Here is an 18,203-nt window from a genome sequence, read left to right on the forward strand (position 1 = left end):
TGCTTCCTCTGGTCAAATTTATTTTCTTAAATAAGGCTCTTAATGGTAGAACCATGTTTCCAGAGTAGCAGAGGTAAGTAAAACAATACTAGTTTAACAAAACTGATAGTTTTTGGAAAAAATACTCTTGAAGATCCTTGAATTAAAGGTGCCAAGAGGCCAAATATTTATATAATTTTCATTGTTGCATGACTGATTAAAGTGACTCCAGTATATTAGAAGTAATGTGGGTTTACCTGACATCGCTTCTCAGTAGAGCTAATTCAGTAGGACAGCTGCTTGAGGAAGAAGCCGTGGCTAGGTTAGAGGTGGAAATTCCTGATTTTTCAACTGTTTGGACCACATGACTACAAAGCTTCACAAAATTCTTTGTAGACTATTACAAAAGTTGCTGCTGTACATGACACTGTTTCTGGTTTCAGACTAACTGCACATTAAGCAGAAAAATGCATATACTCATAATGTCAAGTAAGTTAAAACTTACATAGGAAAGTACCTCAGAACTGGACCAGTCATGGAAGCTTACACGCTGCCATAGGAAATGCCTTTCAAAATGCAAGAAGGGATATTGGCAGTAATTGTATAATATGTAAAGAATGTTTACAAACAATTCTTACTGTATTTTGCTTTAAAAGCAAATTGAAAAGGTATAGCTCCTATTTATTCCTGTTAACTTTTACTTTTTAGGCAGTTGAATCAATCCAGGCTGAAGATGAAAGTGCAAAACTCTGCAAACGTAGGATTGAACATCTGAAAGAACATAGTAGTGACCAGCCAGCTGCTGCAAACATGTGGAAGAAGAAACGTATGGATCGTATGATGGTGGAACATCTTTTACGCTGTGGCTACTACAATACAGCTGTAAAATTAGCGAGACAAAGTGGTATTGAGGTTGGTAGCAATGCGCACTAGTCACTAACAGAATGGTAGTAAAGAGGAAGTTGGCAAATCAGAACAAGCTGCTTTAGCCCTGTAGCAGCTATTTTTGTGTATTAAAGTGCCTTTATTACTAATGTTTATCTGTTAATCTTTTTAGGTCTGTTTGTTCTCCTTACTTGACATAAATTGTATTTTTATGTCTTAATGCAAAACTGAAGGCATATCTTTTAGTCACAAATCAAATGCTTTTAGATAAACACCTTGCCCTATTAAAACTTTAAATAATTCTCAAATGTCATATGGAATTGCTTGTTACAGGCCTTTCTAGGCTGCTGATGAAGCAGTTGGTGGAGCTTTCCATCTGTCTAGCCACACTTATATGATATGTGTAGGTGACCAGACTGAGCAGAGCAGCATATGCTGATTCCAGGAGCAACTGTTCTATTGTATCATCCTATTTAATGCATCAAGAGGAAAACTGGCTTATACTTTTGAAAATAAATCTTAATGCAGTTTGGTTTTCTAGTAGCCAGTATATCTTGGATGATCCACTGAAACTTCTTGCTGTTTTGCTTACTTTGCCATTTACCATTCCATGGTTGTCACTTTTCACTTGGTTATCTAGTTGGTTTTGTTTCTGAAGTGTTTGGAGCTTGTGCACCCTCTTTATGCAGAGCAGTGAATCCACACTGTGGTCTTCTGACAGCCACAAGGACATTAAAACAGAATCTTTAAGGATTTGCTGTTTATTTAAAGAAATCATGTTTTTCTAGATTTAGGTAGCATTTGCTATTTGATTCTCAGTGATTGTTGAATCTGAAGTTCTTGAGATTTCCAATTCCAGAAGGTATTCAACCCTTCTTGGTTAAAATCTTTCTCCTATAAAATGCTGAGAGTTCAGTTGTATTATGTGGCTTAGGTACTTTGCCTGTCTTAGGTGACAGAGCTGAACGCATCTCTTCGAGCTAGTTGAGGGGAAGAGATTTTTGTTACTGGTGTCAGATTACAGCATGTGCATCTCTTCTTTGTCTTGTACAATTAGCGTATCTGTCACATGTCTCTGTTCGTCCTTGGCTGCTTTACCAGTCTGACCCTGTTCAACCAGCAGTGAATTTAGTAAATACCAAAAAGGAAAGAGCAAGTAAGGGTTGAATGGAAGGGAGAGGGTAAGTGGGTTACAAACTATTAATAGGAAATAGTACTGGAGAAATTCACTGAAGAAGCTGCTATGCCTCACTAAAAAAACAATTATTCTGGGATAATTGCAGCTGAATAGTCAGCAGCTCTTCTACTTTTGGTAGATGTTTCCCTCTGTTTTGAGCAGGAGCTCATCTCCTGCTGAATCATCATGTTACTGTACCTACTAGGTCTGCTGAAAAAGCACTGTGGAAATATTTTCGGTTTTATAGCAAGTTCTATTATGCCTGATTAAGTAATGCTCAGCTTTCATTTAGACATGAACATGGAAGTCTGTCATGATACACTGCAAGACTGTATGGTACAAGGCATTGCAATTGTGAAGCTTTAAAGCTTTTCATTCTGTTTGCTGAATAGAAACTTTTGTGGTTTTTCAAAAAAGTTTTAAATAAGCTTATTGAACTTCTGCCTTCAAGCCTAAATATTTTTATTTGCATAACATCAAAGTAACTTGAATAACACAGAACTTAGTTGCACATGTTGAATGTGCTGAGGCTATATTTCTTCTAGTTTGCTAAAATTATGCTTTTTACTCAATATTGAAGTTCACATTTTGGCTAATTGAGCATAGTGTCCCTCAGCCTCTTAACATTGTACACTTTCTTACTGTATGGTGATATGCATCCTGAACGGCTTTTAAAATGGTAAGATACTGAGACTTGATCATTATACAGAATTTGTAGGTTTGCTGGTTTAAGATAACTTGTCTGTTTCTTTCAGCAAGAAAGGAACAAAAAGATAGGAGCATTGAAATGTTCTCAAGTCCTTAATGTAACATTACTGTAGAGATTTACAACATAGCATGGTATTCTTCTCATACAAAGTAATCTTTGTTTACTGTAGTCTGAACTCTTAATTTTGATGTTTCCACCCCTGCAGGGTTCAGAAGCACATTGCTGTATAGTGAATGTTATAATGTCTATTACCTATTATTTTTTTAATATATACTGAGATAATAGTGTTACCACTGGGTAGGCACTATACCCTAAGAAAGAACCTGAAAAAAGGGGGGTATTGCTCAACTTGTCCACCAGTCAGCGGTGAGACTGGAAGACAAGTTGAGCATGACCCAGCAATGTGCTCTTGTGGTAAAGACGACCCAACAGTGCTCTCAGTTGCACAGGGATGAACATCAGAAGCAGGGGAAGGGTGGGGATCTAGCCCCTCTGGTCAGCACTGGTTAGTTAGACCCATCTGGAATGCTTTGTCTAGCTCCCCAGCAGACACACTGGGGAGTGGAATCTCCCTGGAATTTGAAATGTTCAAACCCAGATTGGACTGGGCAGGTTCCTAAGTAGCCTGTTGTAAATGACCCTGCTTTGAGCAAGGAGGCTACACGAGGTTCAAATCTGAACCATTCTGTGATTGTTTCTATGATTGCAGGCCAAATGGCTAAAAGTGCCCTTCGCCACTATTTGTAAAGGCCGAAGGAAGTGGCTCTTTCCATTTCAGCTGTAGCTTGTGGATCCTAGATTAAGCATCTTTCAGTAGCTGTTAGACCAGTCTTGAGAGCAAGTCTCAACCTGCTTGTTTAAAGTTCCTCACATAACTCCTGAATGCCAAGAGACCTGCAGAGCTGTGCAAGTACTTCATCAGTGGAAACACTTTTGGAAGCGTTCTGTTTCAGTGACCAAAAGCATTAAATCATTCATCTGTTTACCAATAAAACACAGCATACAGTTTGCTCAGGATGACTATGCACCATAGTGTCCAGTTCTAACAATTATTGATGGGCTGTGTCAAATTCTAGTCTGCTTTCTAAATTAGCTACCTTCATAGGAATTATAATATTCTTGAATCCTTTTCATGGAAGATAAGCACTTAAAAGTTGTGGATATAAACTAGGAAGCAACCAGCTATTGAAAGACATGCTGGATGCGATAAATTATAGGGAATGTTAAATATTAGTTATAAACTCAAGTTAGGAATAACTGCTGGCATGTGGCATATATAAAGCATGATGTTATATGTCAGTATAAGAAATAAACGGCAAACATATAATGTGTATGATATGTCTTTAAAGAAAAGTAATGTTGCTTGGGAAAGTAAACCAAAATGGGAGTAATATTAAAGTAAGAGCTGACAGTCAAGGACAGAAATGTCATGTTTGTGCCAAAGTAAATATGGGGGGGAGGGGATTCTATTGTGGACTTTTTTTCTTGATGTCTTCTGGCTCTCTTAATGATGTGAAAAACAGTTTGGGTTGAAGATATAAACTAGATGTTAAGTTTTTGTTATTGCATACAAATGAAGCTCATCAGTATCAGCTTGTTACACTTAATAATGATCTTATTTTGACTCGATTATGACCTTGGAATGCAACACCTATATAGAAAAATGTTTCTTTTCATCTGCAGATTCATATATTCAGCTAGCTGGCAGGGTTGTCTGTCAACTTAAAACTTGCTATTCCATGTTCTGCTGCATTAAATGCTGTCACATTTCTGTGCCAACAATTGATAGGCAAATCTAGTTTTGGAAATGTGGTATTTCAGTAGGAAGTTAGTTGCTGTTTGTAGGTAAGTTTTATAATTAGGTTAAGTATGTAGAGCTTTGTTTGCTGGTTGTTTTTCTTAAATTTCATGCTTTTCCTAGCCCCTTTTTCTAGGAAGAAAAAACATGTAAGTGTCCTTACGTTCTTTGCTTAATTCTGTAATAGCCGTAGTGACTTTTGCCTAAATTGTTGAAAACAAACCCATCTTCTGAAGATGCCAATCTCTCTTGCAGGGTGTAAATCCTCTTTCTTTCTTTGCTTATACATTATTTTACTAAAATAAACTGTCCTTGCCTTAATGCTCATGCTGTACAGAAGTTGTATAAGTGGCAATGTTTTTTTCTGTGAAGCATAGTGTAAATTCAAAACAAGTGTCTGTGTGTTAGAGCAGAGAGCAAGTGATTTAGAAATCTATAAAGGACTGAGGGACAGAAGAACTACTATACCCCTGAGGAGGGTGGGCAGTAGCACTGTAAGGTTGCAGGTATAAGAGAATGCTTGAGTTGAAATAACTCTTAAATAGCTTAAAAGTAGTTAACTTAACCTTGCATCATGGATTACACATGCCAGAGTTTTGCAAATTAATGTTCTTAGATCAGTAATTATGTAGGTGCATCATCCTTCAGAGATACTTACCTAGCCATCTGCATTAATACCACAGTGTGCTTTTTGCTTTTGAGAGTTGTGGGGAAAAAATTTCAGTATTTCATTGACTTGAAAAGTTTTGTCTAAGCATATGATCGTTGTAAACATTGAGCAGTACTAGAAGGGCTGCTTGATACTTCAAACAGTATTAAGCCAGTTGACAACAGTCCTAAAAAGATAGGTTTCCTTGAAGTGGAAATTCAGATCTTCAGTTTTTGTTAGTGTTTTCTTTCTTGAGCAGAACTGCTAAATCTGTAGTTTATTTGTAATGTATTTTTAATTATTTAATTATCTGTAGTAAACAGGTAACAGTTGTTCCCTGGAGAATATCAAAACAGGGCAAATACTGCAAAGCCATTTTGAAAATATTACATTATATTTTTAACTGGTACAGTAAATCTATTTTTTTAAATAAATTTTGAGTAGTATAAATGCGAGTAATAGTAGTCACTGAAAAAGATTAATATCCTCAGTGTTCCCCTCTCTCCAGTTGGGCTCAATTTTCCTTTTTCCTACTGCATAGTCACAGCTTCAGTTTTCATAATTTAGAAACCATTTTGAATGGGTTAGCCTGAGTATTTGGAAAGGCACCTGCAACAAATTCAGGTGTGTTCCATTCTCTTATTTCATGATTTCCCATAACACTTTTATGTCCTTTGGAATAAGAGAAGCTTGACTTCAAGTCAAACTGCATGGGTTTTAACCAAGCGTCTGAACTCTTCCTTCTATTCTATATCGTTGTTCCTTTTTTTAACCCTAAAATTAAAAGTTCTTTTTCTTGCTTTATAAATGTTCCTCAACACTAAAATGGATACTTCAGCTGAGACCTTGGTAGAAAACTGCTGAATAATTTCTTTCTGTATTTTATGGGGCAAAATCTCACTGAAGCTGACATTTTTGAGGTCAGCCTTTCCCTTAATCCTGCTCCTACCAATGACTCTCTCTTTTTAATTAAAAACAAAAAAAGTTAATATGGCCAGCACATTTGAGCATCACGGACAGGAACATAGGGGAATTAGGAGTGAAAACTTAAATCTAGAGTGAAACTTAAATCTAAAATAGTTGTAACAGATAAACAACATAATACAATTTGAGTAAGTAAACTTTTCATACTTGAACAGGATGGATGTCAGTAATATGTGATTGCTTCAGTAAGAAATTCATATGAATGTTCAGAAAAACTTGAGTGAGGGAAGGCGTATGATGTTAAAGTTGAAAGCTGAATAAGTACTTCTCTTAACAATCATACCACTGTACCCTTAGGAATCTTCCTTGTTAAGACATGTAGTCCAAGAATGGCTTGTAGGCAAGCACACAAATATATATTAAATTAAGTCATCAAAACAAGTTTATTTTCATAACACTTAAATTTTTAGTAGGTAAATAATATTCAACATAATGCCTGACTGTATTATTTTCTTCTCTGTCATGCAGAACATAGACAAGCTGACTTTCTAAATGCATGCTGAATGGCAAAAGGTGTCTTTTGTCTGGAGCTATTTGTGTCCCTCTTCTGTGACTTGGTGTTCCCACACTAGAGATGTTTGAGAAAACTCTGTATGGAAGAGCTCCTGAACTGGCATGACTTAAAGGTGCCAGGGTGTTAACTTGTGCCCGTTTTGAGTTACCTTAAAGTACTAGGCTATAGATGAGCAACTCAGAAACTCCTTTAAATGTGTTTTGGCTGTTCTTAGGGTAGGCATGGCAGCTTTCACCAGATTGGTATAATGAATGTCTGGGTGTGTTCATCTGAATTTCAAAGTGTTGTAATTCCTGAACAGCCTTATGTCTACAGTTTGTCTCGAGCATCTTTGGGAATTAGAGTTATGTAAATGTGAAACAGTCAAGATCAATGCAGAATAACAAACTTTCTCATTACAAATCATTTGACATGTCAAAAGCCAACAGCATGAAGTGTGCTGTGATGTTAAATGTCTTTTTTTTTTTCTCAGTTCTTCTAGACAAAAATGGGTTACCTGTAGTGTATCATAACAGAGCTAATTTATTACAAAATACTTAGTTTGGAAAGCTAGGGATTGAAGAAAGATTCTTGAATTGAAATTTTACCTAAAGGGAAAACGGTGTTACCATGTGGAGATTGCTTAGATATAGAAGAGGCTTGGATTCATTTCTGCCACTGAGATTTTTCTTACTGCACATTCTTCCTGCCAGACATTCCTTCAGAGTATAATGCTTTCTCTTATTACTGTACTAAAGGACAGGAGTTAACTTTTTGTTGCAGAATGGGTATAGCTGCTAATACAGACTGATCCTATGTGGACAAAAGCTTCAGGGCTCATACTCAACTGGCAAAGGATTTAGTTGCCTTTCCTCTACTAGAAGAGGCTATGATAGAAAATGGCCATGGCTCTAGCTTGGACTAGAAGCTTTTTTTTTCTGCCCAATGATGCATCCTAAGCTTTAGAGGCTTTGTCGCACTGCTCTAGCATAGTCATTTATTACTGTACTTAGCGTGGTGTAATGTACTGCTGGATAAGGTGCAGCCATTTGCTGAGCTACAAAAATTGCTGAGGCAGGAGTAGAGGATGCATTGGGAAAACAGCTTGCTAATAACCATCCTAAGTGCTAGCTGCAACTGTGAGGCTCTAACAAAACAGCTTATGTGCATGAGCAAAAGTAGGCAGGCGAAACATTTCCTTTTATTTGGCTTGAACAGTCAATGCCAGATCTATAGTTACAGTGACCACACCATGGGAAAGCTGTTGGAAAAACTGCAGAGAGAAGATAACTGGAAAATCACTGGGGTGGGTGCTTTTGCTAGATATGAGATTAGAAGTCGTATCATGGAATCACTGAATGGTTTGGATTGGAAGGAACTTAAAGACCATCTAGCTCCAACCCCCCTGCCATGGCAGGGACACTTTCCACTAGCCCAGGTTCCTCAAAGCCCCGTCCAACCTGGCCTTGAACACTGCCAGGGAGGGGGCAGCCACATCTCTGAGAAACCCGTGCCAGGGCCTCACCACCCTCACAGTGAAGAATTTCTTCGTAATATCTAATCTAAATCTACCCTCTTTCAGTTTAAAACCATTACTCCTCATCCTATCATTATACTCCCTGTTAAAGGGCCCCTCCTCATCTCTCCTGTAGCCCCCTTTAAGTACCGGAAGGCCACTCTAAGGTCTCCCCAGAGCCTTCTCTTCTCCAGGCTGAACAACCCCAACTCTCTCAGCTTGTTCTCACAGGGGAGGTTCTCCAGGCCCCTGAGCATCTTCATGGCTTCATCTGGATTCACTCCAGCAGGTCCATGTCCTTCTTACACTGGACACTCCAGAGCTGGACACAGCACTGCAGGTGGGGTCTTAGGAGAGCTGAGTAGAGGGGGGAGAATCCCCTCCCTCCACCTGCTGGTCACACTCCTCTTGATGAAGCCCAGGATATGGTTGGCTTTCTGGGATGCAAGCGCACATTGCAGAGTGGTGTTGAGCTTCTTGTTAACCAACATCCCTAAGTTGTTCTTGGGGCTGCTCTCAATCCGCTCCTCGCCCAGCCTGTATTTGTGCTTGGGATTGCCCCAGCAGGACCTTGCACTTGGCTGCTTTGAACCTCATATACCAAGGAACTTCATAATCTAGTGCAGAAAGGCTTAGGGAAGAAAGAGTAAACAGAATCAGAAGTGAGAAAAATGAGAAGTTTGAAATCAAACACAAGGTTAGAACATGATTTAATCACTAGAACCAATTACCAGAAGTAGCAATATCTTCTAATTTTAGGTAAAGGCAATAATCTTTTCACAGATTATCAGCATAAGTTACTGGGGTCCTTTAAAAATAACCAGGTAAATTTAAACTGTCTCTCCTATATGCAGGTCATGAAAGATGCTTGTGTGTGAAATCTCGATTGTACACCATGGGTTACTGTGTTTATTTTGTAGACAAAAACTTTTCTGGCTCTTCTGTTGATGAATCTGTGGTTTGGCTGTCTGTCTTCGCTTTTTTTTCTAACAACTAGCTCTGCAGCTGGCTTTTGAGTAGGACATTCTGTCAATTACTCTTGTTTATTTTCTCTGTAATCCTGTTAATGTGTGTAGCATTATAACACTTAATAGTAGCTTAATGAACTTCAGGCAATGTTATTTCATGAACAGAGAGTAAGGAGGCTTCTTACTGTTAACTTGTGCCTCATTTTAACCGATCTTCAGTAACTATGATGTTGCTGTTTTGTCACCACCTATGCCATTGTTTTCTTAATAATTTGTGTTTCCCTTTGCTCTCAGTGCAGTTTATACATCCTCTGCATTGACTTTGAACTATTGTAACCAGCAGCCTTTTATTCCTCATCTTGTACAGGGCAGACAAATGGGGTGGCAGTTTCAATTCATGTTACTGCCATCAAAACTTACTGCAGTGTCCCACTTTTTTCTTTCTGCGTGTTTTCATGTAGGCAATGTTACTGTGGTGTGTTCCAGTCTTCCTGCTCCTGCCAACTGATGTCTTTTTCACTGTTTCTGCACTTGGGAAACATGCCTACCTCTTTCTTCTTCCCCAGATGGTTGTTTTCTACCTTGTAGCCCCTCGTGTCTGCCTTGTTCCCCAGTTGTGTAACGATGATCATGGCATCAAGATGATCCGTGGATTTGCTGTGTATCCATCACAGAGGAGACTTTATCAAATTAATATAGAAGACTGATTGGACCTTTCTGTTTGTAACTGCTCATTATTGCATTTCTATTTCAGTTCTATAGACCTAAATTATATTGAAGTTTATGTTGCAAGTTGAGGCTGTGCAGTTCAGAATGTGAATAGTCATTGAAAGCTTAAGACAGCTTTTTTGAAGTTGTTGTTTTAGAGTGGTCTAAGTGTTTATTGTATTTCATCTACAGGTATTTTAAATGAATGCTTACTGTACTACTGAATGCTGAAGTGCATCAGCAAAGCCTTTTTTAATATGAAGCTCTTATGCATGTAATATGTATAGATAGATAGTCAATCTTCTTAAAACTGTCATTGGTACATACTCATGGCAACAAGCCACTGATAGCTTGAGGCATACTAGCATGTTTTCAATTTTGTATAGATGCTAGTAGGCAATTAAAAATAAAAAATTTACATCTTCGAAAAAATACATAAGCAGCATCTTATGGTATTATGAATCACCTACTTTATACAACAAATAGCCTAGTTTATAATTGTTGGGTTTTTCCACCAAGGACCCAGTTTTCTCTACAAAATACTGGGTTTTTTTCCACTTCAAATCTTTTTTTTTTTTTTAACCCTATCTTATGCCTAACTTTTTTGATGAATTATCTTGTTTTGTGAATAGCTCATGGGGGATTTGAAAATAACTGGTTTTGTGTGTTTTAGTACTTGTTTCTGTTTGGTTTTCAGCCCTGTTAAAGCTTTCCTATGTGAAACTTTCTGTGTTTTAATACATAAAACCCCTTATAATTCACATGAACATTTCTCATGCATTCCTTCTGACAGCTCTCCAGACTTGTGGCTGGAGATGTCATAAAACAGAAGTACTTCCAACTCATGCGCAGAGTAGAGACTGATGGAGAGGAATGACTTTACCCAGTTGTTGCAATTCTAACAATGTTATATAAATTAAAACCCTCACCTGAACACTACATAAATTTTGGACAAAAGCTATTGCTATTTGAGAAATCATGTTTTTGTTCTTTTGAAGTCCTTTCTTACACAGAATCAAATCCGTAGTTTCTCTTTTGTTGTATGTGGTGCTGAAAAGTATGAGCGATCTTCTTGGTGAATTGAGAGCCACATGTCTAGATCTGAAACTCCATATTGAAGAGGATTTTCATATTTGGGAATGGACTAATAAAAACACTGTTTTATCTGTTAGAGAAAATCATTACTGATTCTTTAAAAACTATCTGTAGTGAATTTCAAATGTTTACCTGCTGTGAAACAGAAACTGTACCTTTCATACTAATCTACACATTGCTATCTTTTAGTTATGACTCTGAAACTAATGAATTATTGTAATTTAAGCAAAAAAAAATTTAGTTTGCTTGAGGTGTAGTGTAAAGATGTTTTCACTCTTTTAAAAAATAACAGTTGGATAAAGGCTTCCATGTATGTGCTGATGTCTAAAGTCAGAGCTTTCTGAAGGCATCCCAGGGCACTCCTAAATTGCCACATTTGAAGAGGTCACTTCTAGTATGTGACTAAAACAAAACTCTTAGGTGGAGTTAATGCTGGTGAACTTTGATATTGTACTTTGACTACTGAGGTGCAGTCGGCTTGTACTAAACTGAATAAAATTTGCTTGAGATCTTTTGGAATGAAAGAATTTAGTGAATTACTTGAGCGTATTACCAGCAGTTGCACAAGCCCTACCAAAGTAGTAAGGCAAGCAAGTTTGATAGGCATTCACTATTTTTAGCAAGACTCTGCTTTTTTTGTATTTACTTATTTCCTGTAAATATGGGGAACTGCTACTGCCTTTTACCAATTCACTACTGAGTTCTCTTAATGGTTCGGAACCTTAAAGTTACAGTCTTAAATTAAAGGTAGTCCACACTTTGATATAGGCTTGACAGTTTCTAGCTTGGTTTACAATTTTGTAATAGACATAGTTTGTTAAATTTCAAATTCATGTGAAGCTAAAATATCTACTGGTTAAACAAAAAATACCCTGCTACCTTTATATGCCTCATTATTTCACATCTATTGTTCTTCAAATAACCTTCACTGTATTTTTGTGAATCACTTGTTCTTCCTTTCTGTAGCACAACCCTGTGAATTCATTACATTCTGAGCCCATTTTCATTTTCCTCTTAGTTTTGGTGTCTCAAGCTAGTGTTTAAAGTAGTGATCATTTTTCATTACAAAGCAGTTAATCCATGACTTCTGCAATTCATGGAGCCTGGCTTCCTTCAGGTTGGTTCTATAGCTGATATGAGCTTTACTCTGAATGCCCTCTCTGTGGAGAACTTCAGCAGATCTTTCCAGTGTTGACTCTTTGGTGTCTAGTACACGTTTGCTGCAATCTTTCCCTCCAGTGAGGGCAAATACTGGAGTCTTCTGAAGAGAAGATGCTGGCAAAGGGTGAGATCCCCTGAGAATTCTGCTCTTGTCAACGCCTGCTCACACTGACCAGAGAGTCCAAAAGCTGTTCAAAGTAGGGGACATGCATATACATGCTTGGGATATTCTTACTAACAACCCATCTCAGAAAATGGAAATGCCATATAGGGATATAGCTTTTATGTTGGCCAGGAGTATATATGTAGTAATAATCATCATAAAGGAATCTTCATTCTTCATAGCATTTTATACCTTAATAATTGGAGTTCTGTGCAGAATCATAGGGTTGGTAACCTCCCTCCCTGGAGGCCTTTACAGCTTAAGAAGCAGTGATATTTTAAAAGCTATATATATGTAAATCAGGCAGAGCACAGGGTGATGAATAGATGTATTCTTTGTTTAAATAAGTGTCTCTGACTTAAGTTGTCTTCAGTCTTCATGTGCAGTTTTCTCTAATATAAATGGTTCTCTCTAAAGTTTTGCATTGTTGTAATGGAATTAAATAGTCCTTTTATGATAAAGTTAAACCAGTGCTTAGTTACCCTTCTGGTAACTGGCTAGTGACTGTTGAATAGAAGGGAAGGTTAGTTCACTTTTAGTCCAGTAGGGTTTTTTTAAGCAGAAATGTAATATCTAGGTGGTACTCCCTTGCTTGTACTAAAGGAGTAAGAATGTGTATGCTGTGTTTCCCCTCTAGTGTTTGGATAATTGTCAATAATACTTGTGGACAGAGTTGTTGAGCCATTTCAAATTGTTTTTCAGTACAATTGCGGAAGTCTAACTGAAATGAAAGAATTACACAGAATCACCTAGGTTGGAAAGGACCCTGGAGATCATCTAGTCCAAGTGTTCTCCTAGCACAGTTCCCACCTACAGCATATCCTTAAGCTGCAAATCGACCCTACTCTTGAACACCTCCAGGGATGGGGACTCCACCACCTCCCTGGGCAGCCCATTCCAACACCCAACAACCCGTTCTATAAAGAAATGCTTCCTAATACCTAGTCTAAACTTTCCCTAGCACAACTTGAGGCCATTCAAAGTTTGATGTTAATGAGTCTTTCTACCCAATGTCAGGTATTCTGCATTTGTAAGCAAGTTAAGGCAAGGTAATCTATGCAAAACTATCTTGGTGGTGATGCACAGGAGACTGGAAAGTGCTTAGAGTTATGCCTTGCTAACAATAGAGAAGTAGCCCTGTGCAGTGCAGGGTTCTCTTACACTTCTTCAGTACTGAAAGGATTGCAGTTGCTTTTACAATGTGAAAACTGAAGTTGTGAAATGAAGGAGGACTTTAGTGTTGCAAAAGATGCTAATTAAAGACTTGAGAATTGCTTTTTAATTTATATACAAGTCAGAAAATGTTTGCCGTGATGCTGAATGCTATGTTCAGTTGGAGGGGGAGTGTGCATCAACGGATTTCTTGCTTCAGCTTTTTCTCCACCTGCAAAACTGGTGGCAATGTTTCCCTAAAATTACGTATTTACATTCACTCAAGTTTATATGTAAACAAATTTATATAAGAGACTCTTCTTGTAACAGCATATTAAATCATAATGCTGTTTTGGGAACTGAGGCAATGTATCTGTATGGTCTACAGCCTATGTAATTTAGAATTGCAGAATACCTTCAGAAAACTGTTCAGGATTGGGGTCTTAATGGGGAATTTCTAACTTGAACATGAGATACTACTTAAAACTGACCATGCTGCTAACTGGTTCCCATCCATACAAGATGTGGAAGACAAGTAGTTCTCCAGCACTGGCCTATGTAGAAGAGCTGTGTTTGTTTTGGTAAAGCTAAATAATCCTGATACTCCTTACTTCTATTGCCTTAGTCTTGGCTAATGAAATACACCATGGAGGAGAAGCATCAAGAGTAGGCACCACCAAAAAAAAGGAAGATAGGAAAGCATGGTCAGATTAAAAAAAACCTTGGGTGACATAAGCATGTATGGGGTTTTTTTAAGGTTTATTACTTAATTGTATCTTGGTATTTTTCTTCTATCTGAACGATTAAGACTTCTTATTAAATGTGAAAGCTGTTTCTTTCCCTACAAATAGATTTTTTTCAATTATTTTTTTAATATTGTTCTCTTTCTATCTAGTTAACAGAGAAGAAAATCCTATTTATTGGTGCAGTTTAAATGTGATTGTTAGTTCTGAAAGAAACTCTTTTAATAAAAAATGTTCTCCTCTGTTTTCTGGATACATAACCATCTATTTAATAGAGACGGCTGCCAAGCTTTGACTTTTTGGCAACTGAAAATCTAATTAGCATTTCTGTACCAAATAAAACCTTTTTTATCTCTAAATTTGCAAAAGGAATGTAGGCCTTCTCTTTTTATTTAAGAGAATTTTGTCTGTCTCTGCAGCAACTACAATCTTTTTGCTCGTAGCTGAGGGTTGCTATACTAACACCATAGTTGGGATTCTCTCACCAGCTCATTGACTTTGCACAAATGCTGCTCTTAAGGTTCTTTAAAAAATAACTTTTTTTGTGATTAAGCTTAAGCTATAAAACCCAAACAAATTAGATGGAACCAGTGATTTATTGTCTGCCTAGCATATCCAGTCTTTTTTAATATAGAAGAAAATGCTTTTATTTTAATTTGGTGTAAAAGCAAATGCTGTTCATTAAGAGGGCACTTAGCTCAAACTTGAGGAGATGTATGGAGATGTTATTAGTTTTAACTCAGATACAATCATCTTCCCATTCAGCAGCTATGTGGAAAAATATGCAAGCAAGATAATGAATGTGGTTGCATTACATGTCAAATTACTTATACAGATGAGTTACATAGGCAAGAGGTTGGGTTTTTTGTGGTCACCTTATCAGCAAAGGGGAATAATGCAGTTCTTTTTTCCACTTGAGACTATCATCAGAAAAGCTTTGGAATACCAAAATTTTTGAGTAATACTCATATGTGCTTGTAGGAAAAATTAATAAATAGATTAATTCCTGTTGTGGAATAGTTTGGCATCCTTTCATTCTATTTGCCAACACATTGATAAATTATTTTTTTTATCCTTAAGGGGATAGGAGGAGTCAGTGCCAGTCCAATCTTAATTTTGTTCTATAAACTTGTAGCAGCTGTGACTTCAGTCTGACTTACCTGGATTTGATAGCAATAGAGCTATATGACACCCTTTATTCTTTTGATGGTATAATGGTTTTGTTGCTGTGGTCATACAGTCTATAAAATGTAGTTGCCTGTCAACTATCCTTAATGTTTTGGTTTTTAAACTCACATTCAAGTCATAAGAGAAAGCTTTATTAAAAGCTACAACTTGTGCTGCATGTGGCCTGTTTATAGTTTTGTAAATAACCATTCTGGGAAACCTGACATTATCGGGCTCATTTTTCCAATAGTATTAGACTTCTGTTATAAGGAAAAACTGACTAATGAAATGCAAGATGCGAATGTGATATGCCTGCTGCTACTTCTATTTTTTTATCTTTGTCTCAGGGAGATATAAATTCTAAGACTAAGTATATTCAGCTGTTCTAACAGCTGAACATGCCATCGATTTCTCAGTGTTGCTTTGCTCACTAGAGCTACTGTAATATTTGTGATATTCAGCATTTCAATTGTATAATTTTCAGCATTTTTCTGTGAAGTCTACAGAACTTGTTCAAAGTGAGAGTGCATATTAATCTTAATACCTTAGTACTGGGTTTGTGTTTGTGTATTGAATATGGTTTCCCACAGTGTATTTTTTTCAGTAAAGTATGAACTGTCACAGCATGATATATTTATGCAGCTCCAAAATAACTTCTGGCAGTGCCAATTCAGAATAGATCCAGTTCATAGTGTTTGGGAACATCTACACAAGTCTCTTTTTCACCAGAAATATATGAAAAAAGAAATTCTTTGATACCCTAGTAGATCTTAAATTGTTTTCACTCGTGTTTGCCTTGATTGGTATGAATGTGTAAAGCTGCTGGTAATTAAGTAGCACAGGCACATTACAGTTTTGCCCCCGGCAAATTTGATAGTAGATTGCTGCATTTTCTTCTAAAACATCTACTTGTGATAAGCACTTGAAGAATCTTGTGGCTCACCTTTTGCCTAATTGCTTTTTAATATAGTAAGTTTGTTTTACAACCTCAGTATTGGATGTTGTAGACAGGTGAGAGAAAATATATTAGAGAGTTCAGACCATGTAGGACTTTGAGTAAAACTCAATATACAGATGGCCAGGTAAAGTAGATTTAGATTTTCCTCTGTTCTGTAGTTCTTGCTCACTTTAGCAAATGTTATGACGTTGTTATGGTTTAGTTGACATGACTTTGAGGAAATCAGGTACTCCTAGAAGTGTGAACTGCACTGAAGTGATCGTGAGATCTGGTCACTTGCTGTGCAAAGCTTCTAAGTTTCTTTTTTTTCTAGTTCTGTTGTATATGTAGTCTCAGAAAAATACTCTATCTCACTACCAGAATATGTCAGAGCACGGAAATGCAGTATTTTAAATGCACTGTAATTTTTTGTAAAGAACTAACCTAAAAATCAGAGGTATCTAGAACAAAGCCTTTTTTCCCCTCTGTATTTCAGTACTGTAGAAGAGTGGATTGCTCTGTAAAGTACGATTTAATATGACCTGCTTTCCTTTTTGTTTTTTAAGGACTTGGTAAATATTGAGATGTTTTTGACTGCTAAAGAAGTGGAAGAATCATTGGAAAGACAAGAAACTATGACTTGCTTGGCTTGGTGTCATGATAACAAATCCAGGCTCAGAAAAATGAAGGTATGAAAATGTAATGTGTTCGTGTTTTGCTTAAATTCTGGTTTTCTAAACTACTTTGATACTTGACGTGGTCAATGTATTTTGAATTACAGGTATTTAAATGAGGCCTTCTATAAAAGTAAGGGCAGGAAGGTACAAAACTCTTCTTTTAAGAAGGCGTAGGTAGTTGAAGCTAAACTACCTCATGCAAATGGCAAACCTGAAACTGGGTGATAGGCCTTTTTATGGATGCGAGTTTTGCCTCAACAAATTATGCTTAAATAATCTTCAGTTGGTTTTAATGTGATTTGCAAATGTCTGAATGCAGAAGTATGTAGTGTCTTGATGCATGTGAACTTACATTTATAACTCTTTGCAGCCTGCTGAAAATATAACTGTTTTATATATGACGATGTCTTAAGAGTGAGATTAGTTGGTAAACCGATGTCCTCAGGCCTAACGCTGGAAGATCTCTCATACAGATTTTTGTCTTAGTATTTTTTAAGTGTTGTGTGTAAGACAATAGAACTTGAGTAAAGAACTAACTCTCTGTGAGGAACTACTGTTGAAATGGTTTTTTTCAAAAACAAAAGCAGAGTCTAATCAAGTAATAAACACAGTAAGTCTTTCTCTAGCCACTGAAGACCATAACTTGAACACGCTGTATGCTTTTTCGATTGCAGTTGGTTTGGATTTCCTTGTCTCTTAAATCCTGCATTTCAAAACATGCTGTGATCTTTTATAGGGCTTGCAGAAATCTGTTTTTAACTGATATTAACCAAAATCCCTGCCTCCCTCAAAGATGTTTGTGTCTTACTTTTTTAAACTAAGCGCTTTCTTTAACCAAAAATGTTTGAGTGCACTTAGTGATAAGCGAAGAGTGACGTTCTCTGTCACTCAGGGGCGCCAAAATGAGATTGAACCGAAGATGGGACGCAAAAGTAAATCGGCCAGTGATTACTCTAAAGAAAATGATGATCTTGTTATGGAAACCATTAAAGGAAAACCAGAATTGGTATGTAAACACTATTGCATAATTATACTACTAAAATATCCCCCTTGTGTAATCCTATTATGTTAAGTAATATAAGAAATAAAATCTGAACATCTTACTCTTTCATCACCAATCTTCAACAAACAATAAATAAGGAAAAATCTTCCCCATCCCTCTTTTTGGAAAACAACAACAACAAAAAAAATCTATTTCTGCAAGCCCTCTTTTTTTTTTTTTTTTTCTTAAAAACAAACGAA

General features: G+C 36.9%; 1 protein-coding gene across 4 annotated transcripts in view; it reads left to right on the plus strand.

Moving 5' to 3' along the window:
- The window catches only part of MAEA (macrophage erythroblast attacher), a 54,087-nt gene that overhangs the window by 20,271 nt on the left and 15,613 nt on the right, over positions 1–18,203 (plus strand). For 3 of the 4 annotated variants that reach the window (XM_026846839.1, XM_026846838.1, XM_026846841.1), the window contains exons 3-5: positions 688–891; positions 16,851–16,973; positions 17,854–17,967. In XM_026846839.1, coding sequence (XP_026702640.1) covers positions 688–891; positions 16,851–16,973; positions 17,854–17,967 — 441 coding nt within the window. The remainder of the gene's footprint in view (positions 1–687; positions 892–16,850; positions 16,974–17,853; positions 17,968–18,203) is intronic. The other variant, XM_026846840.1, reaches the window with a different exon arrangement.

The sequence above is a fragment of the Athene cunicularia genome (genome assembly GCF_003259725.1).
Source record: "Athene cunicularia isolate RWA chromosome 4 unlocalized genomic scaffold, athCun1 chr4_part1, whole genome shotgun sequence".
In the NCBI taxonomy this organism is placed as follows: domain Eukaryota; kingdom Metazoa; phylum Chordata; class Aves; order Strigiformes; family Strigidae; genus Athene; species Athene cunicularia.